General features: G+C 39.0%; 1 protein-coding gene across 9 annotated transcripts in view; it reads left to right on the forward strand.

The window, feature by feature from the left end:
- DOP1A (DOP1 leucine zipper like protein A) overlaps positions 1–24,530 on the forward strand; it is a 131,568-nt gene that overhangs the window by 98,877 nt on the left and 8,161 nt on the right. For all 9 annotated transcript variants that reach the window (XM_020878890.2, XM_020878895.2, XM_020878894.2 and 6 more), the window contains 10 exons: positions 12,275–12,409; positions 14,060–14,115; positions 15,280–15,384; positions 18,981–19,047; positions 19,198–19,342; positions 19,729–19,808; positions 21,106–21,215; positions 21,474–21,623; positions 21,823–21,884; positions 23,369–23,521. In XM_020878890.2, the coding sequence (XP_020734549.2) occupies positions 12,275–12,409; positions 14,060–14,115; positions 15,280–15,384; positions 18,981–19,047; positions 19,198–19,342; positions 19,729–19,808; positions 21,106–21,215; positions 21,474–21,623; positions 21,823–21,884; positions 23,369–23,521 (1,063 nt within the window). The remainder of the gene's footprint in view (positions 1–12,274; positions 12,410–14,059; positions 14,116–15,279; positions 15,385–18,980; positions 19,048–19,197; positions 19,343–19,728; positions 19,809–21,105; positions 21,216–21,473; positions 21,624–21,822; positions 21,885–23,368; positions 23,522–24,530) is intronic.

The following is a 24,530-nucleotide window of genomic DNA, read 5'->3' on the forward strand; positions in this document are numbered from 1 at the left end:
TGTCATACATTGACATGAATCAGCCATGGATTTACATGTATTCCCCATCCCGGTCCCCCCTCCCACCTTCCTCTCCACCCGATCCCTCTGGGTCCTCCCAGTGCACCAGGCCCGAGCACTTGTCTTATGCATCCAACCTGGGCTGGTGATCTGTTTCACCCTAGCTGATATACATGTTTCGATGCTGTTCTCTCGAAACATCCCACCCTTGCCTTCTCCCACAGAGTCCAAAAGCCTGTTCTGTACATCAGTGTCTCTTTTTCTGATTTTGCATATAGGGTTATCGTTACCATCTTTCTAAATTCCATATATATGTGTTAGTATACTGTAATGGTCTTTATCTTTCTGGCTTACTTCACTCTGTATAATGGGCTCCAGTTTCATCCATCTCATTAGAACTGATTCAAATGAATTCTTTTTAATGACTGAGTAATATTGAATGGTGTATCTGTACCACAGCTTCCTTATTCATTCATCTGCTGATGGGCATCTAGGCTGCTTCCATGTCCTGGCTATTATAAACAGTGCTGTGATGAACATTGGGGTGCACATGTCTCTTTCAGATCTTGTTTCCTCAATGTGTATGCCCAGAAGTGGGATTGCTGGGTCATATGGCAGTTCTATTTCCAGTATTTTAAGAAATCTCCACACTGTTCTCCATAGCGGCTGTACTAGTTTGTATTCCCACCAACAGTGTAAGAGGGTTCCCTTTTCTCCACACCCTCTCCAGCATTTATTGCTTGTAGACTTTTGGAGAGCAGCCATCCTGACTGGCGTGTAATGGTACCTCATTGTGGTTTTGATTTGCATTTCTCTGATAATGAATGATGTTGAGCATCTTTTCATGTGTTTGTAAGCCATCTGTATGTCTTCTTTGGAGAAATGTGTTTAGTTCTTTGGCCCATTTTTTGATTGGGTCATTTATTTTTCTGGAATTGAGCTGCAGGAGTTGCTTGTATATTTTTGAGGATTAATCCTTTGTCTGTTGCTTCGTTTGCTATTATTTTCTCCCGATCTGAGGGCTGTCTTTTCACCTTGCTTATAGTTTCCTTTGTTTTGCAAAAGCTTTTAAGTTTCATTAGATCCCATTTGTTTATTTTTGCTTTTATTCCCAATATTCTGGGAGGTGGGTCATAGAGGATCCTGCTGTGATTTATGTCGGAGAGTGTTTTGCCTATGTTCTCCTCTAGGAGTTTTATAGTTTCTGGTTTTACATTTAGATCTTTAATCCATGTTGAGTTTATTTTTGTGTATGGTATTAGAAAGTGTTCTAGTTTCATTCTTTTACAAGTGGTTGACCAGTTTTCCCAGCACCACTTGTTAAAGAGGTTGTCTTTTTTCTATTGTATATCCTTGCCTCCTTTGTCGAAGATAAGGTGTCCATAGGTTCGTGGATTTATCTCTGGGCTTTCTATTCTGTTCCATTGATCTATATTTCTGTCTTTGTGCCAGTACCATACTGTCTTGATGACTGTGGCTTTGTAGTAGAGTCTGAAGTCAGGCAGGTTGATTCCTCCAGTTCCATTCTTCTCTCTCAAGATTACTTTGACTATTCGAGGTTTTTTGTATTTCCATAGAAATTGTGACATTATTTGTTCTAGTTCTGTGAAAAATACCATTGGTAGCTTGACAGGGATTGCATTGAATGTATAGATTGCTTTGGGTAGTATAGCCATTTTGACAATATTGATTCTTCCAATCCATGAACACAGTATGTTTCTCCATCTGTTTGTGTCCTCTTTGATTTCTTTCATCATTATTTTATAGTTTTCTATGTATAGGTCTTTTGTTTCTTTAGGTAGATATACTCCTAAGTACTTTATTCATTTTGTTGCAATGGTGAATGGTATTGTTTCCTTAATTTCTCCTTCTGTTTTCTCATTGTTAGTGTATAGGAATGCAAGGGATTTCTGTGTGTTAATTTTATATCCTGCAACTTTACTATATTCGTTGATTAGCTCTAGTAATTTTCTGGTAGAGTCTTTAGGGTTTTCTAGGTAGAGGATCATGTCATCTGCAAACAGCGAGAGTTTCACTTCTTCTTTTCCTATCTGGATTCCTTTTACTTCTTTTTCTGCTCTGATTGCTATCGCCAAAACTTCCAAAACTATGTTGAATAGGAGTGGTGAGAGTGGGCACCCTTGTCTTGTTCCTGATTTTAGGGGAAATGCTTTCACTTTTTCACCATTGAGGGTAATGCTTGCTGTGGGTTTGTCACATATAGCTTTTATTATGTTGAGGTATGTTCCTTCTATTCCTGCTTTCCAGAGAGTTTTAATCATAAATGGGTGTTGAATTTTGTCAAAGGCTTTCTCTGCATCTGTTGAGATAATCATATGGTTTTTATCTTTCAATTTGTTAATGTGGTGTATTACATTGATTGATTTGTGGATATTAAAGAATCCTTGCATTCCTGGGATAAAGCCCACTTGGTCATGGTGTATGATTTTTTTAATATGTTGTTGGATTCTGTTTGCTAGAATTTTGTTAAGGATTTTTGCATCTGTGTTCATCAGTGATATCGGCCTATCGTTTTCTTTTTTTGTGGCATCTTTGTCTGGTTTTGGAATTAGGGTGATGGTGGCGTCGTAGAATGAGTTTAGAAGTTTACCTTCTTCTGCAATTTTCTGGAAGAGTTTGAGTAAGATGGGTGTTAGCTCTTCTCTAAATTTTTGGTAGAATTCAGCTGTGAAGCCATCTGGTCCTGGGCTTTTTGTTTGCTGGAAGGTTTCTGATTACAGTTTCGATTTCCTTGCTTGTGATGGGTCTGTTAAGATCTTCTATTTCTTTCTGGCTCAGTTTTGGAAAGTTATACTTTTCTAAGAATTTGTCCATTTCTTCCAAGTTGTCCATTTTATTGTCATAGAGCTGCTGGTAGTAGTCTCTTATGATCCTTTGTATTTCAGTGTTGTCTGTTGTGATCTCTCCATTTTCATTTCTAATTTTGTTACTTTGGTTCTTCTCCCTTTGTTTCTTAATGAGTCTTGCTAATGGTTTGTCAGTTTTGTTTACTTTTTTTAAAAACCAGCTTTTAGCTTTGTTGATTTTTGCTATGGTCTCTTTAGTTTCTTTTGCATTTATTTCTGCCCTAATTTTTAAGATTTCTTTCCTTCTACTAACCCTGGGGTTCTTCATTTCTTCCTCCTCTAGTTGCTTTAGGTGTAGAGTTAGGTTATTTATTTGACTTTTTTCTTGTTTCTTGAGGTAGGCCTGTAATGCTATGAATCTTCCCCTTAGCACTGCTTTTACAGTGTCCCATAGGTTTTGGGTTGTTGTGTTTTCATTTTCATTCATTTCTATGCATATTTTTATTTCTTTTTGATTTCTTCTATGATTTGTTGGTTATTCAGAAGCATGTTATTTAGCCTCCATATGTTTGAATTTTTAATAATTTTTTTCCTGTAATTGAGATCTAATCTTACTGCACTGTGGTCAGAAAAGATGGCTGCAATGATTTCAGTTTTTTTGAATTTACCAAGACTAGATATATGGCCCAGGATGTGATCTCTTCTGGAGAAGGTTCTGTGTGCACTTGAGAAAAAGGTGAAGTTGATTGTTTTGGGGTGAAATGTCCTATAGATATCAGTTAGATCTAGCTGGTCCATTGTGTCATTTAATGTTTGTGTTTCCTTGTTAATTTTCTGTTTAGTTGATCTATCCATAGTTGTGAGTGGGGTATTAAAGTCTCCCACTATTGTGTTACTATTAATTTCCTCTTTCATACTCGTTAGCGTTTGCCTTACATATTGCGGTGCTCCTATATTGGGTGCATATATATTTATAATTGTTATATCTTCTTCTTGGATTGATCCTTTGATCATTATGTAGTGTCCTTCTTTGTCTCTTTTCACAGCCTTTATTTGAAAGTCTATTTTACGTGATATGAGTATTGCGACTCCTGCTTTCTTTTGGTCTCCGTTTGCGTGAAATATTTTTTTCCAGCCCTTCACTTTTAGTCTGTACGTGTACCTTGTTTTGAGGTGGGTCTCTTGTAGAAGCATATATAGGGGTCTTGTTTTTGTATCCATTCAGCCAGTCTTTGTCTTTTGGTTGGGGCATTCAACCCATTTACATTTAAGGTAATTATTGATAGGTGTGGTCCCGGCCATTTACTTTGTTTTGGGTTCACGTTTATACAACCTTTCTGTGTTTCCTGTCTAGAGAAGATCTTTTAGCATTTGTTGAAGAGCTGGTTTGGTGGTGCTGAATTCTCTCAGCTTTTGCTTGTCTGTAAAGCTTTTGAATTTTCCTTCATATCTGAATGAGATCCTTGCTGGGTACAGTAATCTGGGTTGTAGGTTATTCTCTTTCATTACTTTAAGTATGTCCTGCCATTCCCTTCTGGCCTGAAGGGTTTCTATTGAGAGATCAGCTGTTATCCTTATGGGAATCCCTTTGTGTGTTATTTGTTGTTTCTCCCTTGCTGCTTTTAATATTTGTTCTTTGTGTTTGATCTTTGTTAATTTGATTAATATGTGTCTTGGGGTGTTTCGCCTTGGGTTTGTCCTGTTTGGGACTCTCTGGGTTTCTTGGACTTAGGTGGCTATTTCCTTCCCCATTTTAGGGAAGTTTTCAGCTGTTATCTCCTCGAGTATTTTCTCATAGCCTTTCTTTTTGTCTTCTTCTTCTGGGTCTCCTATGATTCGAATATTGGGGTGTTTCACATTGTCCCAGAGGTCCCTGAGGGTGTCCTCATTTCTTTTGATTCTTTTTTCTTTTTTCCTCTCTGCTTCATTTATTTCCACCATTTTATCTTCTACCTCACTTATCCTATCTTCTGTCCCCATTTATTCTACTCTTGGTTCCCTCCAGAGTGTTTTTGATCTCATTTATTGCATTACTCATTTTTATTTGACTCTTTTTTATTTCTTCTAGGTCCTTATTAAACATTTCTTGCATATTCTCAATCTTTGTCTCCAGGCTATTTATGTGTAACTCCATTTTGTTTTCAAGATTTTGGGTCATTTTTATTATCGTTATTCTAAATTCTTTTTCAGGTAGATGCCCTATCTCCTCCTCTTTTGTTTGACTTGGTGGGCATTTTTCTTGTTCCTTTACCTGTTGGGTATTTCTCTGCCTTTTCATCTTGTTTAGATTGCTGTATCTGGAGTGGGCTTTCTGTATTCTGGAGGTCTGTGGTTCCTTTTTATTGTGGAGGTTTCACCCAGTGGGTGGGGTTGGACGATTATCTTGTCAAGGTTTCCTGGTGAGGGAAACTTGCATCGGTGTTCTGGTGTGTGGAACTGGATTTCTTCTCTCTGGAGTGCAATGGAGTATCCAGTAATGAGTTTTGAGATGGGTCTGTGTCTTAGGTGTGACTTTGGACAGCCTGTATGTTGACGCTCAGGGCTATGTTCCTATGTTGCTGGAGAATTTGTGTGGTATGTCTTTCTCTGGAACTTATTGGCTCTTGGGTGGTGGTTGGTTTCAGTGTAGGTATGGAGGCTTTTGGATGGTCTCTTATTACTTAATGTTCCGTGCAGTCAGGAGTTTTCTGGTGTTCTCAGGTTTTGGTCTTAAGTCTCCTGCCTCTGGATTTCAGTTTTATTCTTCCAGTAGTCTCAAGACTTCTCCAACTATACAGCACTGATAATAAAACTTGTAGGTTAATGGTGAAAAGATTCTCCACTGTGAGGGACACCCAGAGAGGTTCACAGAGTTACATGAAAAAGAGGAGAGGGAGGAGGGAGATAGAGATGAGCAGGAGGAGAAAAAGGGGGACTCAAAAGGAGAGAGACAAATCTATGCAGTACTCTGTTCCCAGAGTGTTCTCTGTATCCCAGACACCCACAGAGATTCACAGAATTGGATTGGGAAGAGAAGGGGAAAGGAGGAAATAGAGGTGTTCTGAGGTAGAAAACAGAGAGTCAAAAATGGGAGAGAGTAATTAACACACTCCTGAATAAAAATGGGAACTGAATATTGGATTCTTAAATGTCCAAAATTTATATCACATACTGAAAAACAAAGATTAAAAATCTAGAGTAGAGGTTAGACTCTTAAAAATACAATATTAAAAACAAAAACACAAAAAATTTTAGAAATATAAAGTTTGGTTTAAAAATAGGGCTTCTCTTTTTTTTTTTTGAAAGTTGATAGTGAAATGAAAATGAAAATTAAGGAGTAGTAGAGGAGTAATAGAGGACTTTAAAAGAAAATGAGAAAAAAAAAAGAAAAAGAAAAAAGAAAAAAAATTTTTTTCCTAATTAAAAAAATCGTAAAAATAAGTTAAGGAGTAATGGGGAGTAATAGGGAATTTTAAAAGAAAAGAAAAGGAAAAAAAAATTTTTTTTAATTTAAAAAAAAAGGTAAAAATATATCTAGGAATTTCTCTGGAGCTGTTGCGGTCACTGTGGGTTTGGTTCAGTTTCACATAGCTCCTCGTTCCAGCTTACACTTCTCGATATCTATAGGCCCCTTCTGGTGTTCTGGTGTAGCCAGTGTTACCTACAGGGATTTTAATCTGTTGCACCGGTCCCTTCTAAAGCGGTTCCCTTTATTTATTTGGCTCCTGTTTGCCGGTCTCTTTAGTGTCTAATTTCCACCCTGACACAGGCGGGCGGGGTGGTCTCTTGTTCAGGTTCGCTAGTTCAGTCCTGCTGCGGGGAGGGAGGGGTGCTGCAGGCAGATATCACTGTGTGTGGGGAGCACTCATAGAGTTCTGGCCACACTGGGTTTGCCCCGCTCACAGGTGTGCTCTCCCCGTCTATGCTGCACAGGCTCCCGACTGCCCTATATGGAGCGTGCCCTGCATTGTGTGCGGTTCCAGTTTTCTGGGTACTCCACAAAAGCGCGGACTCAGTTGCGCCTGCGTTTTGTGCCTTCCCCGCCCGAGCAGCTCAGGCAGCCAGGACCTTGACAGGCGCACTCTCCCCGGTGCAGTGCGCCTTCTCCCCTCCGCGGCCCCAGCCTCAGTTTCTGCCCGCACCAGTCTGGTGCGTGCGCCTTGTGTTTAGCCGTGACCCTCTCGGTGGATGTCGACCATCCGGAATCTCAGGAAGTCTTTGGTTAGAAACTGGAGGCCTGTTTGCAGTGTGGTGGGGGTGCCGTCTCTGGGGCCAAGTTTGCCCCTTTCCCCTCCCCCCTGTCTCCTGCCTTTGGCAGGTATGGGCCGGACCACCGCCAGGCTAACTCTTCTCTAGAGTTGCTCACTCCCTTTGTTCTGAAAACACTCTTCTCTGGAGTTGCTCACTCCCTTTGTTCTAAGAACGGCCGGCAGTGTGTTCAGGCCGGTTAATTTTCTCTCTCTCTTTAGCTATCCCACAGTTTAAGTTGCTATCTCACAAAAGCTCCCTCTGATTGCTCTCAGGACACTCAGGCCCGGTCCTTACCCTAAGCAATGCTGCCCGCTCCTCTCTGTTCCGCCCCCACTTGCTGGTGTCGGATGCAGGCATCTGGGGTACTTTTCTGCTGGTAGTTGCTTTTAGACACATAATCTGTGGGTTTTATTTATTTTTTCCTCCCAGTTAGGTTGCCCTCCGAGATTCGAAAATTTCCCCCAGAGCCGCCAGTGCGAGGGTTTCCTGGTGTTTGGAAACTTCCTCTATTAAGACTCCCTTCCCGGGATGGGTTTCCGTCCCTAGCTCTTTTGTCTCTCTTTTTAACTTTTATATTTTGTCCTACCTCCTTTCAAAGACAATGGGCTGCTTTTTGGGGCGCCTGATGTCCTCAGCTAGTGATCAGAAGTTGTTTTGTGAAGTTTGCTCAGCGTTCAGTTGTTCTTTCGATGAATTTGTAGGGGAGAAAGTGGTCTCCCCGTCCTATTCCTCCGCCATCTTGGCTCCTCTCCACAGCTTCCTTATCCATTCGTCTGCTTGATCTGATGTTTTTGAGTGTGTAATTAGAGGAGATTTACAGTTGTTGGATTCTTTGGGAAAAAAACTTATGATAGAGAAGGCCAAGCAAACAAAAACAGTGTAGACACACAAATGCACTTGTGTATATGCACACACTTCTATTAAACATGTTGTGACAATTAAGGAAGATTTTCTTTTTTAAAATTATAAAAATCCAACTGAAGTCATACTGTATAAGAATAACTATGTTTTCTTGTATATACTATCATATTTTTAAACACATTTACATATAAAACATTGTGAATAGGGCATTGTAATACTTCCCATTGATATATATTAATTTATTTCATACATCTTCTGGTTAATATGTAATTATTCATACATCTTTTATTTTTTTCATCATGATTTTAGTGAAAATTGGGGAAAATAAATATGCGTAAATAATTCTTCGTATCATAAAGCACTGAAATGAATGAAAGTGTGCATACATAGTTCATCATATCCAGTGTTTCTTTATGAAAATCCTTAAAAACTATTAAAGTAAAAACAATTATATTGGGACTTCCGTGTGTTTCAGTGGCTAAGACTCTGTACTTTCAATGCAGGGGGCCTAGGTTTGATCCCTGGTTGGGAAGCTAGGTCCCACATACTGCACCTAAGAGTTTGCATGCCACCAACTCAAGATCCTGCATGCCATAACTAAGACCTGGCACAGCCAAATAAAATAAATATATTAATAAAACAATTATATTTCTTTGAAAAAGATTATTTTATTAATGTAAACTTGTTAAGATTTTTCAGTTGAAATGAATAAATAAAGATTATTTTAAAAATTGGCAAAAAGAACAGTTTAGGAAATACAAAAAGTCATACAAGAGAAAACATGTATACTGATAATATTATAATATAACTAAGTAATCGTGTAAATACTGGGTATAGATTTATGATGTAACTATGGTGGAAGAATGGTCTAGTGCTTTTCCCTACTTTCTTCAGTTTAAGTCTGAATTTGACAATAAGGAGTTCATGATCTGAGCCACAGTCAGCTCCCAGTCTTGTTTTTGCTGACTGCATAGAGCTTCTCCATCTTTGGGTGCAAAGAATATAATCAGTCTGATTTTGGTGTTGACCATCTGGTGATGTCCATGTGTAGAGTCTTCTCTTGTGTTGTTGGAAGAGGCTGTTTGCTATGACCAGTGGGTTCTCTTGGAAAAACTCTTATTAGCCTTTGCCCTGCTTCATTCCATACTCCAAGGCCAAATTTACCTGTTACTCCAGGTGTTTCTTGACTTCCTACTTTTGCATTCCAGTCCCCTATAATGAAAAGGACATCTTTTGGGGGTGTTAGTTCTAAAAGGTCTTGTAGGTCTTCATAGAACCGTTCAACTTTAGCTTCTTAAGCATTACTGGTTGGGGCATAGGCTTGGATTACCGTGATATTGAATGGTTTGCCTTGGAAACGAACAGAGATCATTCTGTTGTTTTTGAGACTGCATCCAAGTATTGCATTTCGGACTCTTTTGTTGACCGTGATGGCTACTCCATTTCTTCTAAGGGATTCCTGCCCACAGTAGCAGATATAATGGTCATCTGAGTTAAATTCACCCTTTCCAGTCCATTTTAGTTCACTGATTCCTAAAATGTCAACATTCACTCTGGCCGTCTCCTGTTTGCCCACTTCCAATTTGCCTTGATTCATGGACCTAACATTCCAGGTTCCTATGCAATATTGCTCTTTACAGCATCGGACCTTGCTTCTATCACCAGTCACATCCACAACAGGGTATTGTTTTTGCGTTGGCTCCATCCCTTCATTCTTTCTGGAGTTATTTCTCCACTGATCTTCAGTAGCATATTGGGCACCTACTGACCTGGGGAGTTCCTCTTTCAGTATCCTATCATTTTGCCTTCTCATACTGTTCATGGGGCTCTCAAGGCAAGAATACTGAAGTGGTTTGCCATTCGCTTCTCCAGTGGACCACATTCTGTCAGACCTCTCCACCATGATCTGACCATCCCTTACGACTATAAAGTGGAAGTGAGAAATAGATTTCAGGGACTAGATCTGATAGAGAGCCTGATGAACTATGGACAGAGGTTCGTGACATTGTACAGGAGACAGGATCAGGACCATCCCCATGGAAAAGAAATGCAAAAAGGCAAAATGGTTGTCTGAGGAGGCCTTACAGATAGCTGTGAAAAGAAGAGAAGCAAAAAGCAAAGGAGAAAAGGAAAGATATTCCCATTTGAATGCAGAGTTCCAAAGAATAGCCAGGAGAGATAAGAAAGCCTTCCTCGGCGATCAATGCAAAGAAACAGAGGAAAGAAACAGAATGGGAAAGACTAGAGATCTCTTCAAGAAAATTAGAGATACCAAGGGAACATTTCACGCAAAGATGGGTTCGATAAAGGACAGAAATGGTATGGACCTAACAGAAGCAAAGATATTAAGAAGAGGTGGCAAGAATACACAGAACTGTACAAAAAAGATCTTCATGACCCAGATAATCACGATGGTGTGATCACTCACCTAGAGCCAGACATCCTGGAATGTGAAGTCAAGTGGGTCTTAGAAAGCATCACTACGAACAAAGCTAGTGGAGGTGATGGAATTCCAGTTGAACTATTTCAAATCCTGAAAGATGATGCTGTTAAAGTGCTGCACTCAATATGTCAGCAAGTTTGGAAAACTCAGCAGTGGCCACAGGACTGGAAAAGGTCAGTTTTCATTCCAATCCCTAAGAAAGGCAATCCCAAAGAATGCTCAAACTACCGCACAATTGCACTCATCTCACACGCTAGTAAAGTAATGCTCAAAATTCTCCAAGCCAGGCTTCAGCAATATGTGAACTGTGAACTTCCAGATGTTCAAGCTGGTTTTAGAAAAGGCAGAGGAACCAGAGATCAAATTGCCAATATCCGCTGGATCATCGAAAAAGCAAGAAAGTTCCAGAAAAACATCTATTTCTGCTTTATTGACTACTCCAAAGCCTTTGACTATGTGGATCACAATAAACTGTAGAAAATTCTTCAAGAGATGGGAATACTAGACCACCTGACCTGCCTCTTGAAAAACCTGTATGCGGGTCAGGAAGCAACACTTAGAACTCGGCATAGAATAACAGACTGGTTCCAAATAGGAAAAGGAGTACGTCAAGGCTGTATATTGTCACCCTGGTTATTTAACATATGCAGAGTACATCATGAGAAACGCTGGGCTGGAAGAAGCACAAGCTGGAATCAAGATTGCCGGGAGAAATCTCAATAACCTCAGATATGCAGATGCATATATGCATAAACCCTTATGGCAGAAAGTGAGTAGGAACTAAAAAGCCTCTTGATGAAAGAGGAGAGTGAAAAAGTTGGCTTCAAGATTAACATTCAGAAAGCTAAGATCATGGCATCTGGTCCCATCACCTCATGTGAAATAGATGGGGGGACAGTGGAAACAGTGTCAGACTTTATTTTTTTGGACTCCAAAATCACTGCAGATGGTGACTGCAGCCATGAAATTAAAAGACGCTTGCTCCTTGGAAGGAAAGTTATGACCAACCTAGATAGCATGTTAAAAAGTAGAGACATTACTTTGCCAACAAAGATCCATCTGATCAAGGCTATGGTTTTTCCAGTGGTCATGTATGGATGTGAGTGTTGGACTGTGAAGAAAGCTGAGTGCTGAAAAATTGATGCTTTTGAACTATGTTGTTGGAGAAGACTCTTGAGAGTCCCTTGGACTGCAAGGAGATCCAACCAGTCCATCCTAAAGGAGATCAGTCCTGGGTGTTCATTGGAAGGAGTGATGCTGAAGCTGAAACTCCAATACTTTGGCTACCTCATGTGAAGAGTTGACTCATTGGAAAAGACCCTGATGCTGGGAGGGATTGGGGGCAGTAGGAGAAGGGGACAACAGAGGATGAGATGGCTGGATGGCATCACCGACTCGATGGGCATGAGTTTGAGTAAACTCCGGGAGCTGGTGATGGACAGGGAGGCCTGGCGTGCCGCGATTCATGGGGTCGCAAAAAGTCGGACACGACTGAGCCACCGAACTGAACTGAACTGATGGTGGACGAATAGGGAGAAGAGGTGTAATAGAACCAGAACTTTGTCTTCTAAAGTAGGATGTCAGTAGATAATGTGTAAAATTGAAGAAAATATTCTGAAATAGGAAAAATAACAACAGTGACTATTACTCAGAAATGATAGAAAAGACCCAGGAGTTGAGCCTGGTCATGTAGGGGCGTAAGTGCAAGCACAGTGCTGTTTTTTCTTAAAAGATACCTTGTCCTATTTGTCTTCTTGAAACAATGTACATGTGTTATATTGATAAAAAATACAATGTACCTGAAGTCGTTAAGGGACATGAAAGGGCCTTTATGTTAAAAGTAAGGCCGTAAAATATTCCTTTAATTCTGTGATTTCTCTTTAACGAGTTACCTATACACGTACATAAGTGAATACAATGATGTGTTCTCCAGGTTATTCCTGCAGCCAGTGAAGAACAGCTCTTACTAGTAGAACTGGTTCGGTCTATCAGTGTCATGAGAGCAGAGACTGTTATACAGACTGTGAAAGATGTTTTAAAGCAGCCCCCAGCCATAGCCAAGGACAAGGTAAGAGGAGCTGTCCTTTGATTTGTTTACAGTTGTGTTTCAGAGATGACCCTGGTAGGGAAGATATTTTTTGTACAATGAATCTTTTTAAATGGATTGTGGAGATGAGTGCATATGTTCTCACTCTGACCTAATTAAAACGCTTAACCAGTATCCTCAGTGACCCCCTGGTATGATCGTCGCTGCGGCCAGTGAAGCGCAGGTCACTGCTCCTAGCGCTCCATGTGTGCGTCTAAGGCAGTGAGTAAGTGCGGGACCAGATTCTTAGGTGAGGTTTTTCTGGTCGTGTAGAGGAGAAGCCAGAGCCCACGGTCTGTTTACTTCAGTTGTTGCCTTTTTCACAGCTTCTTGCTGCTCTCTCTTTGGAATGAGGGTCTCATATCTGTAAGCTCCTCACATTTTACTATAACTTTAGTTCTAGGCAGTGTTGTTTCTTGACCATGTACAACCTGTGCTACCAAGAAGTCAATGACAAAATCTTTTCACTCCATTGTCTCTGGTTAGGCAGACCTAGAAGTCTATAAGTTAGTAAAGTTACGAACTTGTCTACTTTTTCTGTGCCTTATTTCAGCAACACTAAGAGGTTCGATTTTCTTAAAAAATATTTACCAACCGCTAACATTAGAGTTTAGGCCAAGCCAAAAATAGGCCTGATTACTTCCTTAAAAGAATTATTGCACAAATCTGAAAATATTGCATTATTTTTTTCTATTGCCTAAAGAGTGTACTATTTGTGTACAAAAATAGCCAGTGTCCTTACTAACTTTTTAACAATTTCCTTACTGTTCTGTAATCACCACTGGGGCATTTGTGATAGGATTTTAAATTTGCTTGAAAAGCTCAATTCACTGTAATTATTTTGAGCATCTGCTTGTGCCAGAGACATTGGGCTGAGTGTGAAGGGTATAAAGTTAAGTAAGAGCAAGTTCTGTACTCCTCAGCTGCTGCCCACCCTGTTCTCTGTATACCAAGTTCTCAATTCATCAGATATTTGATTTTTCCTCATGTGGTACAAGGGGACATTTTCAAGGGAATAGTTGGTGTCAAAACCTAACAAATCAAATTGGTAAATGTAAGTGGACATCAGTGTTATTTTCTTGTCTATTACTGATTTTTAAGGGCGGGTGCCTTCTTTTTATTATATGTTACATTCAGCACTAACTTTAAAGAATAGATTTTAGGCTATTAGGAGTTAGTTCAAATTTGGAACCAACTATACCTACCTACCTACCTATACTAATTTAACAGAAACTTGTGGTGAAATAGATTTAAATTCCATTTTATTAAAAAAAAAAATTCAACCTAATTCTGATAGCCCAGCCAAGCATAGGCTGATTAAAAATAGTGTTGATGCTTATAGAGTCAATGGATCATTTAAAAATAGTGATTGGGGTGTGCTTTGGATATGGGGGTGGGTTGGAATTGAGAATCTTTTGATTCTTTTCTATGCATTTTCAGCTTTTTTAAATAGCTTTTGTGTTTTGCCTACTACATGAAAGAGAGCTGCATGATTTGGGATGACAACCTAGTGTTCGATTTTGTTTGCTTTTAATTTTTTTAATTTAAAACTGGTAAAATACAGAGTAGTTATAACTATGGAAAAGAAAAAGCATTTTTCTTCACTATAAAATTGGTTTGTTTTGTTTATAGAAACATCTTTCTTTGGAAGTCTGCATGCTTCAGTTTTTCTATGCTTATATTCAAAGGTAAGATAACTGCTGTGGATCTCTCCTCACTTTATTTAGCAATGTATAAAAATTAGGAAATAAGAAAGAAAGCACCTGAATTCTTTCAAGAAGTTACTTATTTTTTTTCCTTCTGAAACTAAAAGAACTAATACTGGAAACAGAAAAACATTGTTTGTGGATATATTAATAAAGGCAATTAATGACCCAGGCAGTTAGTGGCCTCTTAATGACCCAGTCATGTGGATCCTACAGATATAAAGACCTAAATATATTAAAGTACACTGGACCTTAAACACCAAATTGTAAGAAAACCATTTAAATATAAATAAACAAACTACATCCTGTTCTTGAAACTATGCCTGTTGCCACTGATTCATTATTTTGATATAGGTGAGAAAACAAGGTCATCTAATCTTTTTTTTTAATGGAATGATGATATGAAAATATCTTCTTCTTATGGCATTCCAGTTTTGCATTTAGCTGACATATGAACAAAATTTTGCTGATTTGAATTTTGATAAACTTCTTATTCAAGAACCTGAATTTTAATCCTCCCTTATAAGGATGTTTTCCATTTTAATCATCAAACTGGGCATCAGTTTGTGATTGATGACTAACATTTATAAAGTTAGGTTAAACTGGTTGTGATTTAGAATAGGGACTGCCTAAAATCTAAATTTAGGTAGAAGCGTTGGGGTTACGGTCAAGAAGAAACAAAGAGAATCTTAATTTCCCTAGAGGTGAGAGACCGATATTCAGGATAGATTGACAGTCCTCCCTTAGATGAGATAAAGACTCATAGGTGAAGGAGAAAGAGCTAATTTAACAGAGAAGTGGAGAGAATAGGGAAGGGAGTAGGTAACTATGATGTCAGTAATTAAATTTATTGAGCTGTATTTTAATTTTGAGAGTGTGGTTAAGAGCTGGTATTTCTATGACAAACTTTCTACTGTAATAAATTATACTGGATATTTTAAGTATGTATGCTTGGTTTTCTTTTTACATATAGTAAGAGTAGAAAATATAAAACTTTCAGAAGTGTTCTATCACAGTATCACAGTCTATCAAATTTAGGAAATTTTCAGAGAAAGTAGGAAAATATGATAAAGACTGGGGAAATATAGGGAAAATTAAAGTTGATATTGGCTTTCTCTGTGTATAGAAACTGTGTTCATTTTGCAGAATTCCAGTGCCCAATTTAGTGGATAGCTGGGCATCACTGTTGATACTTCTAAAAGATTCCATACAACTGAGCCTTCCAGCCCCAGGGCAGTTTCTTATACTTGGGTAAGCAGTTTCACTTAAAAAATATGATTTCAAGTAAAAGAATAGTGTTCATTGTCTCTGATTGCTGAATAACATGTTTTGGGTGATGGTGTGATCTCTACCTTCTTCGGGGGAGTGGGATTATGGAGGAAACATTGTGTGTTTATACATATGCAAAATGTAAACATGCTAATGTAAAACTCTTCCAGCAGTAGTCACTTAGTGATGAGAAAGTGTGGGATTGAAAGGGGCAGAGGTGAGCAGGATGACTGAAGGGGAGTCATTTGCGAGTCATTTGAGTTCAGAACCGTGAACATAAAAAGGCGTTCTCTGTCATGTTGTTGCCTGATCTCTGTTAATAATTTGTGTGATTGTTTGGTAAATTCTAGTTACCCTTCACTGCAAGCACCATGATGTCCGGACAGTGTCTTTTACTGTCCCATATTCTTGGTTAATATGTCCCCAGGAAATATTTGCTCAGTGAGTGGAGATGATAGGAGGGGAAAGCCTTTGTGGAACAGGGAGGGGACACTGGGCAAGGTGCCTTGTCTGCTTTGGCTGTAGTGTAGGCATAGCAGTGGAACGGTGGGTGAATGAGAGGGAGATGGGAACTGGAATGGGAAAGGAATTTGCATTTTTGTTAAGAAATTTAGTCTTGGGCAGGGAATGGGACTGATAGCAGGTTTTGAGGAGGGATATGACCAGCAAGTTAGTAGTAGAATAGATCATAGGGGAAAGAAGATAGACTAAGAATCATTTCTAATGGCAGGTAGCAAGTTTGTGTGCTGTGGATTATGGGGTTGAAATAACAGGACAAGAAAAGAAGGAAAGGGGGCCAGCAAAGGAGATGGAAAAGAAAAACATCAGAAAGGTAGAATAAAAGCAGGTATTTTCAGTGTTCTAGCAACAAAGAGAAGTTAAGAGGGCATGGCTAACCCCTTTAGAGAGATTAGGGAAGATGATGTATAAAAAGAGGGTGTATTTATTGATGATCCAAAGCGGATTGGGAGTTAGGAGAAAAGAGTTGGATGAGATAGTAAGCACAGCTGTTCAGGGCAAGGGTTAGAGTAAAAAAAGTTAGTGTGAATTAGTCTTTGAGTTTGTTTGATCATGAAAAGAAAGAGAACTGACAAGGTTGCAGAAGGAAATGTGATTTGAAAGTCATCATTAATGGTAAGGAAACCTGAGGATCTTGAGTAGTGAACAGCAAAGACTCTGCCTGAATTCAAATCCTAATTCCGTTTCCTCTTTGCTAGAAGGCCCTACACAGGTTATATAACCTTTCCATCTGTAAAATGGAGACGATAATAGTGCCTCCCTCATAAAGTTGTTAGGAGGATCATTTAGAGTTAGTGTTTGTTAAATTCCTAGAATAGTGCCTGGCTGATAATAACTATTATGTAAGGGGAGCGTGTTCCATAGGAGATTGTAGGGGGTGGGGACTTCCTTGGGAGCACCAGATTCCAGAGACAGCTGGGAGGGCATGGAGACCAGGGAATGGCAGGAGTAAGAGTGAGAAAGAAGGCTACATTTCCTCTAAAACTTTGTGACTAAAAGGTTGGTCCTTCAACCAGCAGCAATAGAGTCACCTGGGAGCTTGTTGGAAATGTAGACTCTCAAGCTCCAACCCAGCCCACCCGAATCAGAATCTGCAGTTTAACACGGGTTTCAAGTGATTACATACATCCTGAAATTTGAAAAGGACTGCTTAAGACAGAAGAGGGGAATTCGCGAAAGGGAATAACCTTGTCTCCAACCTGTTTGCATTACTTCAGACGTTCAACGTGTTATTACACCAAATGGGATGTAAACTCAACCACATACAAAGAACTTCAACCTGAGTCAACCTCTGTAGCTCTGATGGTGTTTTTCATAAGTGTAGTTGGGTGGTTCTATATACGCAGACTTAGCTTCTCTGTTGTCCTGAAGGGAACCAGTGATTCTGCTTTGGCAACCAATGATCTAGAAAATCTTGAAGTTGAGGGAGGGAAAGTGAGGGTTCTTTGGTAAGATGGACTCTAGATTCTGGTAAATGTTGAATGTAGTCTTACACCAGGAAGCAGAGAGGAGGTGGAGGAACAAGGATGAGAGCTGGTCAGCCTGTAGAAGCTGAGTAACACTGCGAACCCTAGCAATGATCCCTAGGTCCTCGTGCTGTTTTCTAAACCAGAAATCTGAAGGAGTCTATGACATTGAAGGTGTAGTGAAAAGAGCAGTGGACTCAGCATCTGCAATTCCTGGACCAAAGATAAAGATAACTCGTGTGTATGATAATTTTTACTGATGAGAGATAACTGTAAACCCTGGAAATCAAAACAGTATTCCCATAAAGATTTCTGATTCTTCTCTTCTGATATCTAGTTCTAACTCTCATCTCTGGGACCCAGGGTATGTCAATAAACTTTTCCAAGGCTATCGTCCCATCTGTCAAGAGTAATAGCACCTGCCTTACCTACCTCTAAATTGTTCTAAGGCTCAAAGAAGGAATATATGGACAGCTCTTTGAATCATCACCAGATATCCTGCTAATCTCGTTAAAAATTAAAGCCAGCTATTAGACTTGTACCTTCTCCTCTGCAAGATTTTCTTGTTTCGTCACCTGTTTTTTCTTCCTTTCTCGTTTCTCAGATAATGAAATGTTCTACCTCCTTCTCAATGTGTGTATCTTCTGAGTATTTAAATTAAAAATTGGACATTTTCACTTGTACTAGAAAACTAATTCCATTTTTAAATTGGGTGGTTTATTTTTTCTCCCAACCATTCCACTGATCCTCTAAAAATTCCTAATTGTAAAATAGAAATTTATATGATTGTTCTTCAATATCATTTTACGTGTTAGTTTGGAAATAATTATGCATATAGTTAGTCTTAATAATATTAAGTTAAATATTGAGTAGAATTTTAGCAAACAATGGATATGGATTTCTTCCATTCAAGAATCCTTTTTAATCTATCATACACACAAAGAAACCATTTTTATATTACAATTTAAGATTGGTGGGGTTTAGGTTTTTAAATTTTTTGTTAATATATATCACAGAAAACATACAAATTATAAGTTATTACAAAGTGAAGATGTCAACCGTACAATCACAGACCTAAATTAAGAAATGAGACACCATATGCCCCCTCAAGTTCCTTCCTAATTACTCTCCTTTCCCTTCTCCCCAAGATAACCTCCATTCTGACATATAGTACCACAGATAAACTTTGCCTTGTTTTTGAACATCTCTGTTTTATGTCTACTTCTTTCATACAGCGTATGTTTATAAAAATTATCCATGTAATTTCATGTAGCTATAATTTATTCATTTTCATTGCCGTTTAGTATTTCATAGTATGAATACGCCACAATCTATCTCTTCTGTTGCTGGACATTTGGGTTCTTTCCCATTTGGATTTTATAAATAATGCTGTTATGAACATCCTTGTACAGGGCTCTACATGCATATGTTTATGCATTTCACCTGAGTCATGGAATGTCCATGTATACACATGTTCGTTAAACATATAGAGTTAAAATTGAGACCGTAACACCACTTGCTGTGAAAAATTATATTACATCATTTTCTTTACACTAATATTTCCTGTTTGTTTTTTTTCTTTGACCCTTTCAGAGTTCTGAATGAGTTTATCATGAAAAACCCTAGTTTGGAGAATAAAAAGGACCAAAGAGACCTCCAGGTAAGTCATTCTGAATTGAGAGTTGTTGCCAAAACTCTGTCTCTCAGTGCCCTCAAATCTAAAGTGGGAAGGTCAGATGAGATCATCTGTGAAGTTTCGTGTGTGCCTGTGTACACACGTAGATATAATGGGTTCTCCTTGTTTCTTCAGGATGTGACTCATAAGATAGTGGATGCAATTGGTGTGATTGCTGGCTCTTCTTTGGAACAGACAACATGGCTGCGGCGCAATCTTGAAGTTAAGCCTTCTCCCAAAATAATGGTAGATGGAACCAATTTGGAATCTGATGTTGAAGGTATTGATCCCCCCTACACTTAAGTTTGTATCTGTAGGCATCTGTTCTTTGGTGGCTCAGCTGTAAAAAATCTGCCTGCAATGCAGGAGACACAGGTTCAATCCCTGGGTCAGGACGATCCCCTGGAGAGGAGGAAATGGCAACCCACTCCAGTATTCTTGCCTGGAGAATCCCACGGACAGAGAAGCCTGGCGGGCTGCAGTTCATGGGGTCACGAGAGACACACACAACTTAGCAACTGAACCACTGCCACCACTCATTAAGAAATTATTGCAGTCAGCACTATAATTGCTGTAAAATCCTCCCTTTTCTCATGTTTAACATGTAGTTTTTTTCAGTGGGGAAAAAACCTAACTGTATCTTTACCTGTCTTTTTTCTTATTTAGATATGTTATCACCTGCAATGGAAACCTCAAACATAACTCCTTCTGTATATAGTGTCCATGCATTGACATTACTTTCTGAGGTAAATATTGTCAGATTTTTTCACATGAACTTTCAAGTAAACAGTAAGTAGTTCTTACAAAGGAGATTTTAATTTGAAATACTATTTTGTAGTTCAAGAAATCAGTATAAAATAAAGTTTAGACTTTGTGTTCAGATTAGTAGTTTGTTAAATATTAATGACAGCAATTTAGACCTTGCTCCCCCCCCATGCACTATTTTTTTTTTTTACAAGTGTACTGTTTAAAAATGAACAGTGCTTTTTGTATCACAGTTTCGTAGGGAAGGGTGGAAGTGGTATAACAATGCTGGTCACTACTAAGTATTTACAGTTTACCAAACATTTTTATGGGCTTCCCTGACAGCTCAGTTGGTAAAGAATCCACCTGCAGTGGAGGAGACCCCGGTTCGATTTCTGGGTCTGGAAGATTCACTGGAGAAGAGATACGCTACCCACTCCAGTATTCTTGGGCTTCCCTGTGGCTGAGCTCATAAAGAATCTGCCTGCAATGTGGGAGACCTGGGTTCGATGCCTGGGTTGGGAAGATCCCCCAGAGAAGGGAAAGGCTACCTATTCCAGTATTTTGTGCTGGAGAATTCCATGGACTGTGTAGTCCACGGGGTCACAAAGAGTCAGACATGACTTTAGCAACTTTAGACATTGCCCCCCCCCGCCCCCCGCCCCATGCAATTTTTTACAAGTGTACTGTTTAAAATTGAGCAGTGCTTTTGTATCACAGTTTGGTAGAGAAGGGTGGAAGTGATATAACGATGCTGGTCACTATTAAGTATTTACAGTTTACCAAAAATTTTTATATACATGCTCTGACATGCTCTTTTTTTTATACCCTATTATACAGACCTGAAGTTCCTCTTTCTGTCCCCCTTATAGATGTGGTTACTGAACCTTACAAAGATTAGAACAGTATGACTAAAGGCAAATAGCTAATTGACAGAGTTGCCTCCCAATTTATGAGGTTGGATTTTTCCTAAGCCCCCTTGTAACCCACTCAGGGAGAGAGGTACTGAGTTTCTAGTCTTAAATTTGGTGTTTTCTCCCTATCACATTGGAAGGCTTTTAACTTTTTCTCTTCTTCCTAGTAATATTTGCCCATATGTATATTCTTTAGTTACAGTAGGAAAAAAAATGCAAATAGTGGCAGAAGCCATTCATGTAAAAATGGATTAAGGAGATTTGCTTTTAGATTTTTCTAATTTTAAGGTATTCTAGATTTTCTTACAGACTGAAAACCACCTCTAGATGCTGTCAGTTTCAGCACTCAGATTATACATTCCATTTAATTTATGTTTTTTTTTAGGTTTTGGCTCATCTTTTGGATATGGTTTTCTACAGTGATGAAAAAGAACGAGTCATACCTTTACTTGTAAATATTATGCATTATGTTGTGCCCTACCTCCGAAATCATAGGTACTACTATTATTGAACTAGATGGGTTAGTTAACTCATATTCTGTTAAAAATAAGTTGTGTTCCTTTATTCCAAAAATGAAATTATCACAAAATGACTTTATTTTTACCTTAAATTATAGTGATAAAAAATGTTTCTCTTACACAAGTGCTTTCTATTTCCCATCATTGCTTTAGATAAATGTGAACACTTATGAGTAACTTAATATGATGAGTAAAGTTATAACGTAGCGGTTAATGTGGCTTTCCTCCCTCCCAGTGCACATAATGCCCCTAGTTATCGAGCCTGTGTCCAGCTGCTGAGCAGCCTTAGTGGGTATCAGTACACACGGAGAGCTTGGAAAAAAGAAGCCTTTGACCTCTTTATGGATCCCAGTTTCTTTCAGATGGATGCCTCTTGTGTTAACCAGTAAGTCATCTTGCTTCTATTCAACATGATAATGCATCTCACAGAGTCAGTTGAAATCAACTGCTCTCTGCAAAGTAGAACACTTTTTAAATACTAAAAAGTATTTAAAATACTTTAAATGTACTTCACATTAAAGTACTGAAATACTAAACATATTAACAAAATGTTAATTACATATCGTGATCCTGGTTTCTTTCAGTTGGAGAGCAATTATGGACAATCTGATGACACATGATAAGACAACGTTTAGAGATTTAATGAGTGAGTACTATGGATGACGACCTAAGTGTCTTTCCTGTACATGAGCCATTCTTGCTTTGCTCTTGTCTAGAAACTACTGAATTAGCTCTTTGTCAGGTTATAGTGATACTTAGTACCCTACAGGAATATAATGTTAAAACTTGAAGAAGACAGCATAGTAGATAAATAATCAGTGAACTATTTGGCCTTGTCACATTTGTCTCTAACTTGTTTCCCCAGCACATAGCATAGATCCTGGCAGTCAATAATCACTGAAGCAAAGACTGACAGGAAGGTGGAGAAAAGCAGGCAGTAGGAACAAACCTATCAAACAAGTCACTCTAAATCCTAGGGCTCTGGGGGATTCCCTGGCCATCCATCCAGTGGGCAGGATTCCAGGCTTCCACTGCAGGGGGTTCGGATTCCATCCCTGGTAGGGGTAGTGAGACCCATGCTGTGAGCCAGGGCAAAAAAGAAAATACTGGGGCTGTGTTTACCTCCTTAGAATGAAGAAAGAGAGGGGCCAAGAAGTCAGAATCACTTTCCACCCCACTTCTTCTCTATTTTATTAGCTTATATATTGGGGTTCCTCATAGTATTTCATCTGGGGGAAAAAAAAGTTTTCTTGATTTTCTTAAAGTTTGAAAATTATCCAACTAATGATCTTAAATAGCAGCAAAGTTGGATGAATCCCTGGAATTTCATGTCCCTTCTTAACCAGGCTGCAGTTTCCCCTCTGGAAAAGGGACAGTGTATTCTCTAATCTCCACAAGTTTGTTTTAAGGTTGAGATTGATCTTTTTAACATTTATTTATTAAAAGACAAAAATGCGCCAGGCATTATGCTCACCTTAATCCAATAAGTAAAATTATTTCAGGGAGCAAGTAAGAAATTGTGAAGGAAATAGGGCGCTACAGTAGATTTATAGATTTTTAATAACAGCTCAAGAGCTCATACTTGAAGTGAAACCAAAAAAAAAAAGACAGCCATGAGCATGCCTAGGGACAGTATTCTAGGAGTAAAGGACAAAAATTATAAAGCCCTCAGAATAGGAACAAGCTTGCTGAGTTCATGAAAGAGCAAAGAAGACAGAGTGGCTGCAAAGAGGGAACGGAGGTGAGTACAAGACGAGAGGAAGGAGAGCTCGGCAGGCTAGGCTGGGCCAGGCCAGAAGTTTTTAAAACAATGAGAAGGATTTAGGCAGATGCCATAAAATAATAAAGGGCTTTATAAAATGGCATTGTTAGTGATTTTACCTTCTGAAACCTACAGTTAGTCCTCAATTTTCTTCTCTCTCCACATTGCACTTCCTACTAATTGGTCTCTGACTTGTGTATGTTGAGTCTGTGTGCCAGCCTGTCTGCCTCGGAGAAGAGCCCCCCAGGCCTCTCTCTCAGATGTCATAGGGCTTCTAGACATTCTTAAAAATGAAAAACACAAACATCTTTTTTCAGATCACTAGATGACGAACAACCTCTCTCACTTGCTTTTTTTGTCCCCCTCAGCTCGTGTAGCTGTGGCCCAAAGCAGTTCACTTAACCTCTTTGCAAACCGTGATGTGGAACTAGAGCAGAGAGCCATGCTTCTGAAAAGATTAGCATTTGCTATTTTTAGCAGTGAAATTGACCAGTATCAGAAGTATCTTCCTGATATACAAGGTAAACCGTGGAAAACTATTTTCTCTATTTTCCCAACTGTTGAGTTTTTTATTGTTCCTTAGAAAATACTTTCCCTAAGTTGTAAGTTGGGGTGAAATATTTACTAAATGTTGGTAGATAGAGAATGTTGTAGAATTAGAAATTTATTCTATTGAAACAACAAAAATTAGTCAATTATCACTTGTATGTAAAAGAAATCAAACACTGAGTTTATAGGACTTGCCTAAACATGGTCTCTATTTTATTATTTGGGTCAAATTTCCTGGGAAGTCATGTTTGAGAATGAGGTGTAAGACTGTTTTGCTGCAGCCAGGCATATTGGGTTTTTTTTTGTTGTTGTTTTTTATTGTGAATGAGAGGTTATACATCTGTAAAGGAGGAGACTGAAATAGACGTGTAGCCAGGAAATTTTAGCTAGAAGTTAGAGTCTGGGGACAGAGCAGCGGGTTGTATGAGGTTTCTGATCACCTTCATCACGTAGGTTTGGTGGTCCTGTGTCCTGGAGGGTATCGGTGCAGTCACCACCCTGAGCCACCAGTGGCCCTGTAGTGGGAGAGAATTTCCCCGGGCAGAACTGTTTGCCAAACACAAGTCAGCCTGTGGGCAGCCACTAGCCTTGGCAGGCAGCACGGGGATTGAGTTGAGAAGGAGAGTTGTCATCTCTTTACTGAGATTATTCCTCTCTTTCTGAACATAAAGGACTCCTTTTCTGACTCTTTATACCTAATGTCCAGTGGACAGCATACACACTATTTTTCCTGTGATGTTTTTAACATTGACTAGATCGGTGCTACTCAAAGTGTGGTCCATGGACCAGTATGAGTCTGTTAGTCCATCCATGATAAGTACAGAAATGTAGAGTAAGCTTTTTAAGCCTTCACAGCAATTTGAGAGGATCTGTTGAATCTAGTAATAAAAGCATGACACTGTATTTTATATACCTTTCTTTAATTTGATTTTTCTAGTAATTCATTTTTATTTTATGAACGTAGCTGCACCAGGTTACAAG

The sequence above is a fragment of the Odocoileus virginianus genome, chromosome 19, assembly GCF_023699985.2.
Source record: "Odocoileus virginianus isolate 20LAN1187 ecotype Illinois chromosome 19, Ovbor_1.2, whole genome shotgun sequence".
Taxonomy (NCBI): Eukaryota; Metazoa; Chordata; class Mammalia; order Artiodactyla; family Cervidae; genus Odocoileus; species Odocoileus virginianus.